Raw genomic sequence first — 20,616 nt, 5'->3', positions numbered from 1 at the left:
CAGGTACAAAACAAACACGACATAACATTTAACAAGCCTTACCAATGAAAAGAAAAAAATGACATCCTGATCCTAACCTATACCTACAAGGATATTAGCTAAGAGAAAAAGAAAAAAAACTTCTTAAACTATATTAAAAAAAATCTTCAGGTTCCACCGACAATTCACATTAACCCGCACGACATAAAATTACACCTAAGATTCAGTCAATGAAATCATCTGCAAGACATCAACATCACATACACGAGTAATATGACATAAGACTATACCTAACCAAAAAAAAAAAAAAATAAAAGTACACGGGAATGGAAATACACTACTAATGGAAGAAAGAAAAGGAAAAAAAAGGAAAAAAAATCAATATGACAACATGACATGAAAATACACTAACAATGAAAGAAAAAAAAACGCAATGAGACATGACAACGACTTTATACCTATCTTAACATAAGGAATATCTTCTACCACTAACAAAATTACAGTATAAAACAATCACATACCATTGTTTTTTTTTACTACATATCCTATAGGCTGTTTTTGGTTTCTATTTTCTTTACCTTCTAATCGTTACGTAATTTCGTCTTGTATGATGTGAGGATAATGACGGAGGAGTTCTAATCTCTTCTCCTTGGTATAGTCAAATAATTTTAGGTTTTGAAAATTTTGGGTTCCTACACTTTCGCCTTTCAACGTATAAAGAATGGCGCTGTTTTTCAGAATTTTCTGGACCACATAAGGGCCGACATAGCATTTCATAAATTTATACGTTTAATGCTTAACTGCAGATGAGAGGTAATGGGTTTTTACCATCACAAGATGTCCCTCTTTCAGGATTACCTCTCGCCCAGTTTTCTTTACCCTTTTTTTTTCAACTTTTGAGGTCACGTCCGGGTGAATTTCAAGATATTTATCTCCAATATTTAAATTATTTAAATTTGAGGGCCACGGAAATGATTTCTTAAAGACTTCCGCCGCTGAATACGATAAGAACAGTTCAGCAGGCGTACAGTTTATACTACTACATAAGGAATAGTTTAAAAGTTCCTGCGCGAGCTTTAATACCTGACTCCATTGTGTTTGTCTCTCCTGACACTCCAGTCTAATAATACGATTAAGCTCTTTATGGCTGCGTTCCGCTAGGCCATTCGCATTCGGGGTGTAGCTGGAAGTAAGAACATGCTTAATACTGTTACGATTACAATATCCTTTAAAAAGCTTAGAAAGGAACTGTGGGCCACGATCAGAGATAATAGCCCTGGGATAGGGGAACAGATAGAAATATCTCCTTTCCAACACTGCTATTATCTCCTTAGCGTGGGCCGTTTTAAGTGGAAAGAAACACACGTACCGAGAATAAATGTCTATTAAAAGAATATAATAGAAACCATGACTTCCTGGCAATTTCCCTACGATGTCCAATCCTAATCGTTCATGTGGCATTCTTGCCTCTATGCTACAATCATCCTTTGCAATAATGCGGTTCGCGAATTTTGTTTCTGCACATTTTATACAATTTCGTATGTATTGTTTTATACTAAGCTTTACCCCTTTCCAGTAAAACAATGACCGACAAAACGACCAACATTTCCTCACTCCGAAATGTCCCTTGGAATGAACTAACTCAACGATTTTTGTTGTAAGTTCCTGAGGGATAACTAACAGCCACTGATTAGTTTTACGATTTTTGATATAAAGGAGATCCTGATGAACCAAAATATGATTAGATTTAGAAACGTTATCCAAAGAGGACCGAAGTTTAACACAAAGGGGGTCGGTACGTTGTTTTTCCTTAATTTCGTTAAAGTCTAGAGCTGAACAATCCTGTACCGTAAGAAAATTTACATACCGGAGCTCTTGTTCCTTAGTTACCTCAGGAGGATTTCGGCTAAGTATATCAGCAATTTGATTGGACCGGCCGGATAAATGTTCGAAAATTAAATCAAAACGTTGCAATTTCAATAAAATACGGGTGGTACGAGGATCCAAGTTCTTCATTGTAAACGCGTGCGTAACGGCAGCGTTATCACAATGAATATACGTAGTTCGACCCAAAACATATTGAGAAAAATGTTCGCAGAGGAACAGTACGGCTAAGAGTTCAAGTTGAAAGATTGATAAAGATAATTCATGTGGTCGAACACGACGACTAGCATAAGCTATCACCACAGGGTCTGCTTCCGGAGAAGGGTATTGGCACAAATAGCCCGCTAAATTCTCTGCACAAGCATCCGAGTAAATATGATAAGGAAGAGAAAAATCGGGTTGGCCTAAAGCTGGAGGTTGACTAATGATTTCTCTTAATTTGAAGAAAAGTTCTAGCAATTCGGGTGTCATCTGGAATTTCTTATCCTTTTTAAGAAGGTCGAAAAATGGAGCTGTTAGTCCTGCGAAGTTAGCTATGAACTTGCGTCTCCAACCAATTAAACCTAAAAATTGCCTGACCTGTTTCTTGGATTTTGGAATAGGAAAACATCTTATCGGTTCGTTGTGACGCGGGTCTGTCTTAACTTCCTGGCCACTTATTACATGTCCTAAGAAGTGGATTTCTTTCTGCAGGAAACTACACTTCTTGAAATTCAAAGAAAAATTAGCCGACCTAAAAATTTCAAAAACACGTTCCAAATGTTCAAAATGTTGGTCTAAAGTGATGCTAGAGACGAGAACGTCATCTAGATAGACCGTTACGTACGATTTCGTAGAATTTTGAAAAAAACTATACATTACATTTTGAAAAATAGATGGAGCACTTTTAATTCCCATCGGAAGAACAGTCATTACATATTGTCTGCCTAAGTAAACAAAGCTGGTACAGTTATACGAAGAAGGATGAAGTCCTATTCCGTAATAGCCTGACGAACAATCAAAATTACTGAAATAGCATGCTTTGGCAACACGATTGAGGATGTCCCCAATCGGTTCCACTTGTATTTTAGAAGAAATTACCTTTTTATTGAGATATCGCGTATCAAGGACTGGGCGTACGCCACCAGAAGCTTTTTTCACACAATGGATCGGGTTGCGGTAAGGAGAAGGTTGTTCTTTGGCGATCCCTAACTTAATCCATTTTTGAAGTTCTTCTTCGAAAGCTGCCTGCATAGACTGCGGGATAGGATAATATGGACCGACAATAGGCACCTCATCCGTCAATTCGATCCTGCACAGGGGTGTTCTAACTCTTCGCGGATACTCAGAAAAGAGATCTCTATTTTTAATAAGTAAATCTTGTAAGCGTTGTTTCGAAGAGGAGTCGAGATCGTCTCGAGAGGAAATATAAGTTCGAATTTCGTCTTCACTAAGATTAGATTCAAATTCCGTTACTGACCCAGCTGTATTCTCCAACCTAACCGAATCTGTCCTTGAACCCACTTTAGACTGATCTTTACTATTAGAAGTTTCGTTTACGACCGCAACTATCTTTTCCAGTGACTTTTGAAAAGGACTAGTTTCGATTTCAACCATCGAAATAGAAACCGAAAGTATGTTCGGGTTTGTGGTTTCAATAATAATTTCCTTCCCGGAATTATCCTTCAATCTAACTTCTCTTCTACATCTATCAATCACTCCTTGGAACTTGTCCAAGAAGAGACAACCCAAAATTAAATCAGTCCTTAAATATTTTATGACAAAGATTGGCACATCAAAAATCCGGTTCTGAATATTTAAATTAAAAGTTTGAACACCCTGCACAGAAAATTTCTCCTTGCCGGCAAAGGCGCCCAAAGTCAATCCTGAATATGGTCTTAACTTAGCAGATGGGAATTTCTGCTTAAGTTTTCTCCATATCTCCCAGTCCATCAGGTTCAGATCTGAGCCACTATCTATTGTACAATTTAACGTTACACCCCCAATATCACCACTTACTACCGGAGACGATGAAAAATAATGTTCACTAATTGGTTCTGATATTTCGTCTTCTACTACAAAATTTACATTGAAGCAAACGGATTGTTGATAAACATCAAAAGTCTGAGAAATTTCATTAGGTTCCAACGATATTAAAGTTTTAGGAATAGTTTCTAACGTCTGATCAATTATAATGGGGTCTTCATCCTTACCGCAGCCAGCTTCACCCATTTCCAAAAGTGACTGCCTTTCTAGTTTTCCGGGGCCGGAGCCCGTCTGTCTGGGGTCGTACTATTTCCGTTTATGTTTCCCGAGTTATTGGTAAAATTTGTGTTATCACTATTTCTCTCATTACTTTGACCGGAAGTGTTTTCTGATGACTCATGCCTATAGTTCGAATTTCCATTTCGACTACCACGCCACCTTCGTCGGAAGTTACGATTCCTTCCTCGGTACGATCCAAAGCCTTGATTGTTTTGTGCGTTTTGACCATTCCGATTATTTCTATTATCATTACCGTATCCTAAATTATCTCGGTTAGTACGTTGACTGTCGAAGTAGCTAAGAAAATCAGTTTGACTCCCACTTTCTACTTGTTGAATTTTATTTTTGACGACTTTAGCCTGTTTGGCAGAAAACCGTCTCGCAGGAGGTCTTAAATCACTCGCATGCGCGTTTGCGTGACCCGACAGTGCCGCAATCTTAGCCATCAATTCATCGATGTCTGAACACGGACTTACCATGAACAACCGCGAATCCTCAGCCGGCAAGCAACCCAATAAAATATCTATCAATTTGGACTGGTCTGGCACTTCAGTTATATTGAAATAAACCTCAACTATATACCAAGCAAACTCAAGCAATGTAGAAAATTTCGACCGATCGAATCTTAAAGCTTGCAAAGCTTTCTTATGGATCCTTTCCATACTGGCAGAACAATACTGTTTCTTAAAAAGTTTTACAAAATCTTCATAACTTTTAATATCGCGTGCCACTGATTGCAGCCACGCTTCGGCCCCCCGCATCAAACATTTCGACACTATTAAAAGTTTTTCGGCATCAGACAATCTATACATATCCAAACATCGTTGTAAATTTCGCAAGAAAGATCGGCCTGCACCTGCTGTCATCTCTCCACTAAAAACCGGAAAATCTTTAAGGTCTTTAGGTTTGATAATAGACGATGAGAAACTAGGAGAATTTTGGAAACCACTATTAGGTGAAAAGAAAAATGGGTTAGAAGTTACTGGATGAACATCAGGTTTTTGGCCTTGCCATTGCCATTGAGATTCCAAATTCGGGGTGGTTGTCATAAAAGAAGATCCGAAACAATTTCCTAAGTTAGTACCCTCAAAAATCTTGTTTTGCCAATTACCTGCCATATAATGATAATTATCATTACCACTCGACAGAGGAGGAGTCGACAGGTTGTATACAAAAGGATTGTTAGTTGGGATATTCCTATTCCGGTTACTTGTTTGAGCAAACCCGGTTTCAAAGTTCACGTGCGCTCTTTTTCTAGGAATTTCGTGATCTACAGACTTGTCACTTTTACTATCCTCATGCAAAGCTAATTCTAACTTTTCTAATTGCTGTTTCAATGCTGTTACTTCATTTCCTATTTCGCCTTGATACTTCTCTAATCTTTCATTTGTTTTGGAATTCTGTGATTTCAGCTCGCCCACTGCGCCCTCAACTCCATCCTGCTTACTTTTAACTTCTTGTAAAACAATATTCTGCGCTTCTATCCTCTCAGGTAATTGTTGCAGACGCGTATCCTGAGATTCGAGCCTACTCAAGGTTCCCTTCATATTATGCTCAAGTGTTTGAATTCGTAATTCATTACTCTCGACCTTCGTGCTAACTATCCCAACATTATCCATTAATTTCTGGCTTGCTACTTGCAATTCCTCATGAGCTTGTATTTTTACTTGCTCCAACTTAGAGGATAATTGCTGCACGGTTATAGCAGTTCGTTCAATTTTAGACTGCACCTCAGTAATTTGAGTCCCAAATTTCTCGAACCCTTCGTCGATTTTCTGGTTAACTTTACTCACCTCCTTTTTACTACTAACTACCTCGTAACTAATTTCGTGTATCTTCTTGAACAGCTTTTCCATCATTAACATAAGACCGTCTTCTCGCGAGACAGACGACACAGTACAATTGTCTCGTAAGACAGGTGACGAGGTCGCGATGGGTGCATTGTCAGAAATACCGTTATCAAGCGTAAACTCCTTGTTTCCCTTTTCGGGATCCTCGTCATTGCCATTGTTAGGCTGAGGTAGCTTAGCCGCTTCGCACCCTGCACATACCCAGCGGTAGGAATCAGCGCTTACTAAAGCAAACATACTAGAGGTATTCTTCATACCTACACAATCAAAATGAAACCAGCGAAGGCAACTCTCGCACATCACGGCTTTCACTTTCTCTACTCCTTCATTACTGACTACTTGATGCGCATTATCACAACATGCATATTCTTTTTGCTGAGAACCCGAACAAACGCTATCCCCATCGGAGCCACTTCCACGAGACGCCATTTTACAATCGCTTTACAAACACAGTTAGCATAAAATAAAACAAAAAGACATTGAAACTTTCACTTCAAGAACACTATATACTTATATAAACACTCATAAGATATTTCCAGTCAAGCCTCCAGTCCCAGCACCGGAAAACAAAACTCGCCCACCATCTCTCCACTTCACTTCCACTTCACCAACTTAATATTTGAATTATCCATTAATATTATTACACGCTACTTCTCGAGCAGTACTCAGACAAGAGAATCATCCTGGCTGGGTCGCCACTTTTTAATGTAACGATTTATTTCGCTTTCTTCCTTTCCTCAGACTTTGGCCTAGGTTGAATATTCTCCTGGGTACTGAAGGTACTCCAGGCTATCCAACCGTAACGTAAATTATATTTGCACAACGAAAGAGAAAAAAAAACTTAAGTTAAAATATAAAAGAGAAATAAAATAACATCTGCAATAATGAAGAAAGGAAGATTAAAAAAAATAAATAAATAAAATTAAACTATACTTGGAATCAGGATCTTTTCTCCTGTTGAGACCACTGCGAGAAGCACTGTAACTGTTGATAATATCCATAAAGTTTAATTCTTTCGTTTTGAAGACCACTTGCTAATATTGTTAATCGAGCTTATAACTAAGGGATATTCAGATCTCATAACACAATGACGACTACTTCATACAATACAAACTAAATTTATTGTTAGAACAGAAAGAAAAAAAATGAAACTACAATGACAGAGCTCCCCTTCCCGCACGGGGAGGAAAAGACTGAAATACATTGCAAGTGGGAAAAAAAAGTATAATTAGGTTGAAAATTTAGTTCCAAATTATGTTCCTAATTCCAAATTTTGTCTTCACCAAACCTACCTTTACGACAATATCTACGCGAACAGAACATTTACTTTAATGCACCTCTTAAGTTTCCAAAAAAAAATTTTAGTTCAGGTTATATTTAGTTTCATACAATATAAACTCTGTTTCGTCAATCCGATTCTTAGTGCAAGTACATTATTTTGCATTTTGGAAATTTAGAATTACATAGTACAAAATTACAAGTTCTGTTTATATCGGGTTGACCAAAAAAAAAAATTGTTACGTTGCCTGAACTCAATTTCGTCACAATTTAGTATTAAATTTTACAATTGTTTTTAAACACTATTACATCATTCGAAAGGAAGGGGGGGTGGTAACATTTCTTTCGCCTGCTGACATACATCAGGAATACAAAATAACTATTACAAAGGTTTACGGCATACTTATTAACTCGGTTCACAAACTGAATACAATTTTCACCCAACAGCTTTCCTAATGGCTGAACACCCTATGAAAGTGGCAGCGGTGGAGATAGAGAATGGCCGGGCCTACATAAACGCACTGAAGAAATAAAATATTATCTGCCTTCGAGCGGGCAACCTGTCTATCTCAGGCGCAACACGTCTCTAAATACACACTTTCTTCATATATTTAACTATTTCTTTGCCCATGGCTCATTAAATCGCAACTTCTCTAGTGTCACTTTTGTGTAGCACAAATTTTTAACTACTGATCGTATCTGCCAAATATTTCTTTAAGTTACAGGGTGAGCGGACAAGCTTCAGGTAATTCCATTATCACAAGCATTTATGTTAACAACATGCCAGCAGGATAGAGAGAGAAAGCAGTGAACGTTCTAAACATCACCCCCGGTTTATAATTCCATATTTGAAGTTTACTAGAAGGGTCCTATTAACCACAAACAACAGAGCCAATTTCAGATTTTGGTACACAATAGTTAACAATACTAAAACTAACCTAACTACTATAACTAACAAACAAAGAAAATAAATTCACACAAAACGAAAGAGATTTGAACGAAGATTTGATATGGAGAGGTGCTGAGCTAAGCGTAGATTTTCGATATTTGAAGTTCCAACAGAGACAAGTGGAAGTGGAAGTGAAGGGAGAGGAAGGACGAATTCTATCACCCAGGCGACTGGGGACCCATGCTTGACCGGAAAGATTTACTTTAAACAATCATGTTTCTAGATTCCATTACTCTAACGAAACTCATATAATGTTATTTTTATCATTGTAGAAATAATTTACAATAAGCAGGCGTATATATTAATTTATCTTTGCTCCCCCCTTTTTATCTGATATATATATATATATAAAAAAATATAAATTTTCGAAAACCAAGAATTTAGTTCCTAGTTCAAATTTTTAAGGTTTGTCACGGTTTATAAAACATTAGCCAATTCGTCCGAAACTAAATTTAGACGGCAGCAGTCACTTCCCCTACGCCTGGAATCTTCCGAGTCACATGACCCTTCCGGATTTACAATTTATCTTCTAGATTTACTCCAGCCGCATTGTAAATAAAAAAAAGCATTGATGTTACCTTGTAATCCTGGAAACTAACGTTCAAACCTTATCCACTGCAAACTAATCCATTATGGGTGAAGCACGTGCATCCTCACCATGCAAGAGGGAGTTGTCAATTTTGTCGTAGTTGATCGAATTATTACACTCAATCCATAGCTGTCCTTCAGGTTTTCTCCCACCAACCGGTTTTGGTTTCACTGATAAGTTTGACTTACATATTACACTGCGGTTAAGTGGATTTTGTCAGAAATTTCTCCCTGAGTTGGCTAAGACGCTCTCACCACTTCATGATGACGCGGAAAAAAAAAGGACGCTATCCCCTACCGGCGAGGATAGCTTCACTTCGCCCCCCTTATTTTTCAATTGGTAGATTTCCTACCGGGAGATTTTTTTTAAATTTTAACATGCTTATCCACCTATTAAATGTGGTAAAATAATTACGATTAAAGTAAAAATATCTAAATTACAACTACTTACTTGAATAAATCTAGTTTGAAATTTTAAATTTTCTCTTCTTAAAAAAAAAATACTTGATATTTGTTTGTTTTTATTCTAGCTTTTCTCACTTGGTGACAGCACATTCGCGCACAGCGAGGACTATAAACGAACACTTGATGTGGCTTTGGATCGAACTCGACGGGCGCCATTTTGGGTCCTCGGATCCCAACGATCTCATACTAATATAAACAATTATACATGAGCGGAAAGGGACCGTCTCAGTTATCCCGGATTATTAGAGAAAGGGGACGGAGCCCCTAAACTTACTATTACATACACATAATCTGCTGGTATTTTCTCTCCATCATGATATTAACAGAATAATACACACACAATTATAACAGGAAGTTCTTATGTAAAAACTATTAAAATATTGTGCCTTTTCTTCTTCTATCAACATTGATTTCTATTATGGTCCAGACCATATTCCAAGTTCCCTTAACACAGCTTCTGTAACTAGATTGAGAACAAGGCATCTTCAACAAAATTAACATTAAATTAAATATTTCACAATAATAACAAGATTGTAATGCCCATACCGAATGGAGCATTACACGATTTGATAGCGTTTCTTATCTCCTGTACTTTTCCACGTGTACAGCTTGTTTTTTCTTTCCTTAAACCACGTGTTCGTCATCACCATATCATGTTGCTTACAGAAATCGATAAGCATTTGGCCCCGTTCGTTTCTTCTACCTAGTCAAAATGACCCCACTAGATTTCGCGGCTTCTTCTCCTACTACGCTGTTGAAGTTTCCCATTACTATGGTGTTGACTTTAGCTCTTCCCTCCTGGTTCAATATGTCACTACTCTCATCACACAATACTTTTACTTCATTGTTATTATGGTCGGTTGTTCACACATACACTTGTATTATCACAATATCCACTGGTTTTGCACTTAGTTTTACAAACATCAAACTGTCACTGCAGCGTTCCACTTTGGTTACACTTTTTGCTGCTTCGTATTTCATTGCTATAGCGACATTATTCTCGGCCTTAACGCCACCCGAAACAAACTAATAATGTTATTAACAGTTTCTTGTTATTGGTAAATAGCCTAATAGCTGAAATCTTGTCTGTTCCAAGTTCCACCAAATACTTCTGGATTCTTCTTTTCTTATTGTCTTATACAAAATTTGTTACATTTTCTTTATTCTACACTATGATCAAGTCTTACGTTTATAGAATAACTTTCATACTAAGATGTATTTGCCTTTAATAATTGAGAGCATTTTATTTTACGATACTTCGGAAAGCAAAATCACGTTTTCTTGGAATTTTGGAAACTCATAATCCAATATTACTGTAAACTACTTGTTTCCTTAGAACCTTCGCCTTGCTGCATCATCGAAGAGGAACACATCAAAATAGGTGCTAGTCCAAACAATACATTAAATATTATTTTTGTCCTGTATCCATGAACAAAATGAGAGAATAACTAAAGTAGATCTGTAACAAAAATCTTATAATTAGATTATTAAGTGACTAAAGAAGCGGTCCCAAAATTATAATTACGACCAGTGGCATAGGGAAGGGGGGCCAGGAGGGGCCGGACCCCCCAAAGAGGTCCGAGAATGTACTTTGGTACTTTGAAGTTTGCAATGTTTTATATATTTTTATGTTTATATATTTTTTGTTTGTAATTTTTCTATATGTACCTATAACAGCACTTGCCCCCCCCCAAACACACATCCTGGCTACGCTACTGATTACGACTCTTGTCTTATTTTGAAATAGTTAAATTGAAACTATACAGTTTTTTAAGCCGCAATTAATGTTCACATTACTTCTACATCGACCAATTTCCTGCATAGTTTAACATTCGATAGTGCAAGTAGCGAGCTACATCTATTATCAGGACTGTTCATAATATTAGGATTTGCGTGACGGTTATCCATTTATTATGAGTACGATATTTTAAGATAACCTTTTAAGGCGTTTATCCCTGTTTAAATGTTCGTACTCTATCATTGTAGGTCTCCTCACTGGAGAGTTCAGAAAATGAAGAATAGATGGTAGTTTATTTCACTATGCAAATTAAATATTTGAAAAACACCTTAATTATAACAGAGTGGAACTTGCTAGGAAAAAATTACAGCTAGGATGTAAGTACTATACATTATCTATCTAGAAAACAATAGCTCTGGTATGATAAATTAAGCTTTTGTTTGATATGAATTTAAGGAGTCCGAAAGTATGCGTAATATAGACTGTTGCTACTTGCTATGCCACCTATAATACAAGGAAAATTAAATACAAAATATACCAAAAAGAAATAAAAATTAAACTGTACTCTAAAAGAAAGAAAAATATGAAATTCACTAAAAAAAGTAACAAAAGACTAATTAAACTGCTTTTGTTTTTTTAACTTAGAAGAGTCTTGCTATAAGCTAAAGACTCGGGCGATTTTAAGTTATTTTTTTTAAATTTTAAGTTAAGTTAATTTTAAGGCGATTTAATAATTTTTTCAGATTGTTCTAAAAATTTTAAATCGCCTTAACGTCTAGAAACCATCTCTGGTGCTGTTGTCTGGATGGTTCAACGATCTCTTTCTCTAAAATATTGAAGGAAGATTATCTTTAATTGTGAATTGATCTCTCAACTAGTCAAAAAAAAAAAAAAAACTCCGCCTGTTCTTCACAAGACAACAGTGAGAAGTTAAAAGGTAGAGACTAGTGCTGTTGAAATCGGTTTTTGAAAAAATCGAAAATAGGTTTTTGAAAAAAGTGAAATTTCATAAAACCGAAATGTCGGTTTTGAAAAGCGCATTTGCGGTTTCGGTTTTGGAAACCGCTTTTGCAGTTTCGGTTTCCAAAACCGCATTTGCGGTTTTCGGTTTTCAGAAAACCGGTTTTCTCAAAAACCGAAAACCGCAAATGCCACCAAAAATTCGACAGCACTAGTAGAGACGCTCAATTTGAGAATTTTTAATCTAGAAATATGTTTATTTTTCTAATGTAAATCCAATAAAATAAATTCTTATCTCAATTGTATTTTACTTACGCATAGAAATCAACTGCATTTGGAATGGACTCCGTGTATATTGCTTGGAAATTGAGAGCAAATTCGTAAAGTTGTTCAGCGTGACTCAGGAGTTCGTCTGCGTACGTGCTGTTTACATCCCGGAAGACAATGGAGCTAGCAGCCAACGCAGCTGCAGTTTCACCAGCCAGATCAGAACCTTTAGAAACAACAGAAATTAGCACATTTCCATTCAATTAAGGATATTCTTGTGTTAAAGAATGCATTAGTATTAGAAATCTAAATTTTATTTTCTTAAAATGAATGTAATATGTAAATTGAAAGAAATTTAGACTTTATTTTTTAGAATTTTAGAATTTAAAAATGAATTTTATTCAATCAAATAGATTTTACACGAAACCTTTTTATTTATTTATTATTTTTTTTAACTCTGAAACGGTTAATCATAAGTTAGAATCTATTTTGAGACAGACTATACCAGTCAACGACCTGAAGTGTGTCGCGACGTTATAAACGTTCAGTGAAATGTGCCGTCTGTCAAAAGGGAAAAGGTTGGGGAACACTCCAACTGTACCTATAATCTAAAGAAGAGTGTGTCAAATAAAGAGTGGTTTGCGTGTATTTTTAGGATCATACTAGTCGGTTTTATAAGGTTGTAATATTACTCCGTCCGTCCGTTACTCCACACAATTACTTTTGAACGAAAGCGATTATTTGAATTATCTTTTTGCAATATCGATTATCTCGATCGTTAATAGAGTGAATCCGTTAACATTTTAACGGGTAACAGAGTGACTTCATCGTTTTCTGTCCATATCCCAGTTTCTACTAGTGAAATAAAGATATGACGTTAGGTGCCAGTATACAACCTCCAGTGTTTCACGTGTACTGGACGAAATTGAAAATGTTCTGTGCGATCCTCTTTCCAGTCTCTAGCAGAGTTACTTTTATTAATTCGATACTCACTCTTTCTCATGTCTACTATGAGTAGACACGCATACTTGATACTATACTAGTTTCGTAATTATTAACTTCTGATTGCTTATTTTTTCCTTTGCATCATTGTCTAATAGCGCGGTTATGAAAGATGGGACTTCATACGCCTAAGACTAGCAAGGGCGCCGATTTCTCGGTAAATTTGGGGGACACTCAGACACAGAAGGTATATATATGAGGATGTTAAGACAAATTGCATTCAAATTATGTCAAATATTGTATATTCATAAATACACTAGGGGACCCACATGAGCTTTGGGGGGGGAGGCGGGTCTCCCAGGGTCGGCCCCCTTACAGACAAGTACTTACGTGGGTTTCGAACCATGACCGGATTTCCGAACCTAAACCTTAGTAGTCTTCGAGTAACTTATTAATGGAAATGGATAAAATCCAACTCAAGCTCGGTAGCATTGCAGCAATTCCACCCAACAATACCAATAAGTCCTGTATTCATCTTAAAATAGAATCTTTTTAAGATTTATTTACTATGTATATACAATAGCTTGCATGCCCTTTTTTCTACTAGCTGACACACAGCTTCAAAAATGTACTAAACTGACTAGAAGCTGAAATTTACTCAGGATAGAGCGTGTTGATTTGGGTACAGTTCGTGGGTGCACTTGAATCGTGCAAGATCACTCCGCACAGAACAGATACTTTCATACTATACCATCGCATCTCAAAGAAGGCGTAACATTGAACTGCTCACTGAATAGTATAATATTTTAATATAATACTTTAATCAAGTTAACCAGGTAGGTACAGTTCGAAGCAAACATAATACTGTAATAGTCTAACTTTTATAAAACTTTGGTAAAGACCCTATGTATAGAGATATTGAAATGCTTATAATTTATTCCGAGAGGCCGATAAACATTAATACCAAAACTTAATTTAGTAAGTCTACATAAGTATATGTAAGGTTAGTTTTATTCAGGAGTTCTCAAAACCTAAGGAAAGATGTCTTTGAATTGCCAGATTAATAATGCTTGTTTCTGATGTTTTTTTGTAGAATATGACGAATGGGATAAATTAGGCATTCTTTTCAGTGAGTACAAGAAGCTTGACATTTCGCAATTGTCTTTCCGAAATAATATGAATAGATGAACATAAATTTCAAATACGTACAAGACATAAAGATTTTTCTACTACTGTCGGTGTATGCGGTCCCACGTTTGATTTACGTTGGAGAGTATTTCAAACTATTACGAGAGTTCGGAATTAACCATAATATATTGATGACACGTCACGACCTCCGAGGATGGTAGTTCTATGAAGCAATCACTGTCTTTCGCTATCCATGGCTCAGCGCTGACTAAATTTGTATAAATAAATAAAAAAGCAAACAAACATAAACATTCATTTCGAATTAGAATGAAAATTTTTGGAGGTTTCAAGTTAATTACATTGAAAAAAAACTGTCCTCTACTTCTTCATACTAAGCCCCAGTATATTATCGATATATATATATATATATATATATATATATATATATAGTCTTTTCTACCTTCTTCCTCGGAAAACAAAGAATTAAATTTACCTGGGTGTTCCTCGTCAATTTTGAAAGCTGGTCGCGCCATAGTCATTTCCTCTGGTCGTCCCCAATACGCATGGTCACTCGTTCCATTACCAACTTGGCCGTAGAAAACATGGGGTTCCACGTGGCATTTGATGAAGTAATCGGTACCCCATTTCAGAGCATCCATTGCATATTCGAGTTGCTCTGTAAAGGAAAAGAAAGCCTTGCGTAATGACCAGTGTTAAGAAAGAGTACTTTCCTTGGAATGCATTCATTTATAAGGAATGTGTCAATGAAACATATCCTTATTTGATATAGAAACAGTAGAGCTGCCCAGAATTCAACTTTTGGGGCCAAGATCAGTGGCGGCGTAAGGCAAACTGGTGCCCGGGGCCAGTGAAGTAGATCGGATTCCCTTCTCGAGCAATCATGAATTATACACTGCTATTTTTGACATTCATTTGCAGAATCATTCTTTCTGTTTACTCCTCCTCCCCCTTTCTCGTCCTTGGTATGTGTGTTTAAACCATTTCAATCTATTTGTTAATGCTCAGAATAACCTTTAGACTGGTATCTAAAAGTACAATAGACCAGAGCTATCATTGCATGCTTTTTCTTTTTTAATTCATTTTTTTAATAAAAGGACACTATAGAAAAAGGATTAGAGATACAAATGTAATGGAAACTACAACCCACGACAGAAATAACATAATCTTAAGAACCAGTGGCTTATTTACGATTTTGTTTCGGGGGGGGGGGTGCTAACTTTATTCCTGGAATGTGAAAATTCTGCAAGATATTTCATTTACTTTAAAATAGTACATAAAATTTTGGGGCTTGCTTAAGACCTGAAGATCCCCCTTTAAATACTCCCCTCTTAAGAACAAACAAAACGTAACAACGAAGAGCCCAGAATTTATCCTACACCTAAGTTATACTATCCTAGATTAAACGCGTACTGTAAGTAGATGGAACAGTGGAAGTAATGCTCCTAATAGACAAATTTACGTACAAAATTTAACAATGCTCTGACATTAAAAAAAATTGCAAATAATGCGATTTCTAACTGGTTATAACCGATACGATTTCAAAATGTAAGCTCGAAGTTTTCTAGAATTTTCCTGTTCGGTTCTCGCTTTTGGTGTTTCTCCTGTGCATTTTATCATATGGTTAAGTTCATTCATGGTTTCTCACCTGTCTGAGTTTACGCTACCTGTATTTTATTTTATTAGATTTTTCTCCTACAATTAGTCCCATTCATATTAACATTGAGTTTGTCTTTCTCACTTATTGTTTTACTAGGTTTCTCTCCAGTGATAAAATACAATCTATTTAGTCCCACTGCTTTTGCCGAAATATCATTGAATAGTTAAGCACTATAATGTTTCTCTCTCCTGCTTGTATTTTTTTACAGTTTCCAGATTTTACCCTTGTTTTCTGATTACATTATTTTGTATTTAATAATTCAGTTATATTTATATTCTGTCACTTGTGACTGTTTCCATTACCACTTACTAATACACTTAGTATTAGAATATATTATAACAAAATATCCTAAATAATTAGGAATATACCATAGATGAAATATCGCTCATTTGCTGCAACAGTGACACAACTCAAAAATCGCAACTTTTTAGGAGACGAATTTAAAGGTTTCGACGTGTTATATTGTCAACAGTAATTTATATAAAGAAACTGCCTTCTCTCAGTCAATTTTGCAATGTCAAACTTCTCGCTCTGGCAATAGAAAGTAGATGCATAAAGGGCTTTTTCCTTCCCATTAACTCAATAAGGGTCATTTTTGAGTTCTATCAGTGTTGCAGCAAATGAGCGATATGTGAGTACAGAATTCTACTACGGGCTGTACCATCCTACTTTTCACTACCACCCACCACCCGTCAATTGACAGATCTTGACGGCGTTTTATTATTCTTTTGGTACTTTTGTATTTTTATTGTCTTAAGTTGAAATGTGAAACTACTTTCGACGATAGTTCCACTTATTAGCCTGTGTTCCACCTTGCTTTGGCAGCTGCGAAAATCACAACTGTATTATCAAAATCCAAAGTAGATGCTATTTCATTTTCGATAGAAAGAATGACCATATTCGTGAGTCTTTCTTGACTCATTGTGGAGCTTAAGTATGATTTTATCAGTTTCATTTTGCTGAAAGACCTTTCACATGATGCAAGAAATACGGGCAGTGTTATGAAAATCTGAAGAGAGGTTGCCAAACTTTTGTAAGCTTCAATCCCCATTGAAGATACATATTTCAGTATGTCTTGTGGGGAAAAGTGAGCACACCTTAGTGAACGGATTATATCCTTACAATCCTGAAATAATCCTACGCCATCCAAGTCATTCGGGTAGAATAAAACCAAATCAGAGCAACATGCTTTTAACCATTCCTCCTCTGTTGGCAAAGTATAAAAATAGTTCTGTTTTATTTTCATCTAAATATAAAAGGAAGCAATATAACATATAATTCACATAAACTATTTTTTCTTTTGAATATTTGAACATTTGTTTTCTTATTGAATATTTTCTTCACTCAAAATTTGTAGGCTGAAGTGTACATTCAATTACCAAAAATCAACGACTATAGCGTCTACACCAACAGAGCTTTTAGTTAGCAACAGAATGCAAGTACCCTAGTAAATCATTATGTACGTTGATCCACTGGCGTCTCTGGCATGTAAAATTTGGGAGGGACATCAAAGAAATTGATTTAAATGGTACATCCTAGTAAAACATGTTTATTATCTTCGATTCCATTTTTACCCTTCTGCTTACCCTTCAAGTGAAACATCAAGAAGGAATAATTCAGTCTTGGGGACGAGACTTATTCGAAGTTTTCCGAGAAGCCCTATCATAATTGTGGTCATATTTAATAAACAAATGTTCTAGCATATGTTTCTACGCGCACTCATACCGAACTTCTTAATATTGTGAATTTGAGAATGACAGGAAGAGCCCAGCACATTCCTGATGATCATAGTACGTATATCGAGACGAGAAACAGGAAAAATTCTTGTGAACTGACAAAAGTAGTTCGTACAGTGTCAGCAGCGCCATCGACGTCCCACGTGCTCCGAAAAAGGAAGTCATTGAAACTTTACACAAGGAATAAGAACAGGAAAACAAAAACATTTTGTCCAAAATGTCAGAAATTGTGTGTCAGGAGCATTAAACGTTCTTTGCCCTATCTACTTCTGAGAAGTTGTTTTAAATCAGCTACACACAATGCATTGTAAATATTATAAAATGCTTTTTTATGGATACAATTGTACTACCAAAAATTAGTAACGTGTCGCATTTTTCTGTAAAAGCTCTGCTTGGTATTCAATCTGAATATGTAGTTCTGCATAATGTGCTATCGAATAATACAAAATACATAAAAGTCATGTTTGAATATGTTATAATGATTTTATGCACATTATTTTTTATAAAACAGATAGTGAAATTTATTTGTATTACGTATATTCTACTTTATATGTATTTCGGTCAATAAATGCAGAAACAATACAAAAACTATTGTGGAGAGTAAGGTTCTTTGAAACACAAATATCCAGTAATAATAAATTTAGTTATAATAAATCTAAAATTGAGAGACTCTACCAGCACGTAAACTAGTTGAAACCACCAGCATAGTTAAACGTTTTATATATGATTTTTTCAGATAAAGTTGCAAACAGTATTCAAAGGCGTATTTATATATTAACAACATAACTTGCTTACCTGTAGACACATAAGCATCTGTATTAGAAATAATACCCCAACTGAGGTACGTAACTGTGAAAGCCATGGGAAAGCCAAACTTGACTAAATCGCCAGCTGAAAATAGAATAATCATCGTTTTAATAGGTCGTTTACGAGAATACTTTACTATACAAAATTGTGTTGGGTTAGAGAATAAGCATAATCAAATACTATGTACTTTTTTGAAATTGTAAAACCATTAGTCCACGGAAATACAAAAAAATTAATAATATGAACATTTACTTGAAATAATTCTGTTAAAAACTTGGTCGATTTTGTAGAAGGTTAATTAATTAAATTATATTCTCTCGAGATGCTATTAAATGACTTGTTAAGTAATATAGTCTACATCCTTTTTGTGAATCTGCCCTCTTCCTAGAAGTCTGTCTTAGGGTAACCCTAGTCTCGGTCCCCCTAACGTACTATCCTATAATGTCAATGAACAACGGACCAATAAAAATTCAAGGGGATAATTATGTGGTTTTTCCTTGCATGGCTTTAGAGATCTAAAAGTAATACAATACCGTCAAAGTATCCTCCAGTAAGATCTTCTCCATTTTCCCCTTGGTCATCTAAGGCAGAATCTCCTCTCCAGGGAACACGGTTGTTTGCAGGAAGCTTCCCTGACCTTTGGGCCTCATAGAACAAGTATGAGAGACCCAAGACCTCTCCGTAGTCATACTGCGCAGCTATAAAATAACAGATATATTTTATTAGAAAATTACAGTGACGGGTGGCAATTCCGCTATGATTGTCAGGGATGCTTAGTAGTAAAATGAAATGAAATTTTTGAGTTTCACGTCCCACTATTATGCCGGTTAGGCTACAGGAGACGGTCATGATGAGCAATGAATGAAATGGTGGAATGAAGAAAGTGGGAGGAAGCGGAAGAACCCCGAAGAAACCCACGCACAAGGTGTTTGTCCACCACAAAGTTAACTTGGCGGGAGCAGGGTTTGAAGCCGGGACCCCATTCACCAGAGATGCACGCTCTACCACTGAGCCACCGCGGCCCTCCAGATGCTTAGTAGTAGGGAACGAATTTATATAGAAAAAAACCCTCTCTCTCTCTCTCTCTCTCACACACACACACACACAGAAAATAAAGGGCTTTTGCTTCCCAGAAACCTAGGTCTAAAATTCTTGTGGGACAATTACAACAGCTTAACACGTTTATGCACAGAATACACGGCAAACAATCTATGAGGAAGAAAAAATGAGCCGTAGGACGTAACCAACATCGCAAAATATTGCAATTGTTTTTATTTTCTGGCATAAAGAAGGAAAAGGTGAACAATAACAATGATTTGGGTGTTTTCAGTCGTTGATTTGGTAGTTGCGTGAATTTTCTGTAGTGATCTTATAGGGTTGGTTGTATTCGCTTAATACGAGGGTTCTCAAAATTGACAGAAATCTTTTGGTGGATGGGACGCTTACATTTGACTTATATTTAGAATTTGCATTTTGAATAGCGAATTGCTAAGCAAATTTAAATTTTCATAGTTTATAATTTCATACATTATTTTGTTAAGCGAAGGAAAGTAGTCATATTATTATTATTATTATTATTATTATTATTATTATTATTATTATTATTATTATTATTAGTAGTAGTAGTAGTAGTAGTAGTAGTAGTAGTAGTAGTAGTAGTAGTAGTAGTAGTAGTAGTTGTTGTTGTTGTAGCATTCTGTTTACAAGGAGATGCGAGTAGTGTTGCCACATTTCTACATTTAAATACACGAAATTCATTGTAGAAAAATCTAAACATACATGCAGCACATAAATTATTTTCACATCAAAAATATATTAACATTTTAACAATAAATTTAATTACTTAACTATTTTGATTAATAGGTGCTTTATGTACTAGAAATCGAGTTTGTTGATGCAAATAATATTCAAACCGGAATTGATAGGCAATCAAACCGGCTTTAACGTTGATCACTATAGAGCAAAAAGGGTAGTTTAGGGATTTAGGATTTAGATTTCTGGGCTTTCGACATCTAAGGCCATTTAGCCCGTCATGTTTGAGGGATGACGTCCTTCGCCGAGCACAATATCCAGGGAAATGGAAGGAAGGAAGCGGCCTGGGACCTATAAGTTAGGTGCCATCC

At 36.0% G+C, this 20,616-nt stretch overlaps 1 protein-coding gene across 1 annotated transcript in view; it reads right to left on the bottom strand.

Annotated features, from left to right (window-relative positions):
- LOC145679476 (endoglucanase E-4-like) overlaps positions 1–20,616 on the bottom strand; it is a 40,802-nt gene that overhangs the window by 11,922 nt on the left and 8,264 nt on the right. The window contains exons 3-6 of the mRNA XM_081750055.1: positions 19,027–19,247; positions 18,482–18,577; positions 14,766–14,948; positions 12,251–12,428 (exon numbers count right to left, since the gene is read on the bottom strand). Of these exons, the coding sequence (XP_081606181.1) occupies positions 12,251–12,428; positions 14,766–14,948; positions 18,482–18,577; positions 19,027–19,247 (678 nt within the window). The remainder of the gene's footprint in view (positions 1–12,250; positions 12,429–14,765; positions 14,949–18,481; positions 18,578–19,026; positions 19,248–20,616) is intronic.

Source organism: Thermobia domestica, chromosome 2 (assembly GCF_964235325.1).
Source record: "Thermobia domestica chromosome 2, izTheDome1.hap1.1, whole genome shotgun sequence".
NCBI lineage: Eukaryota > Metazoa > Arthropoda > Insecta > Zygentoma > Lepismatidae > Thermobia > Thermobia domestica.
The sequence above is the reverse complement of the archived record's forward strand: the minus strand, read 5'-3'. Positions and strand labels throughout refer to the sequence as shown.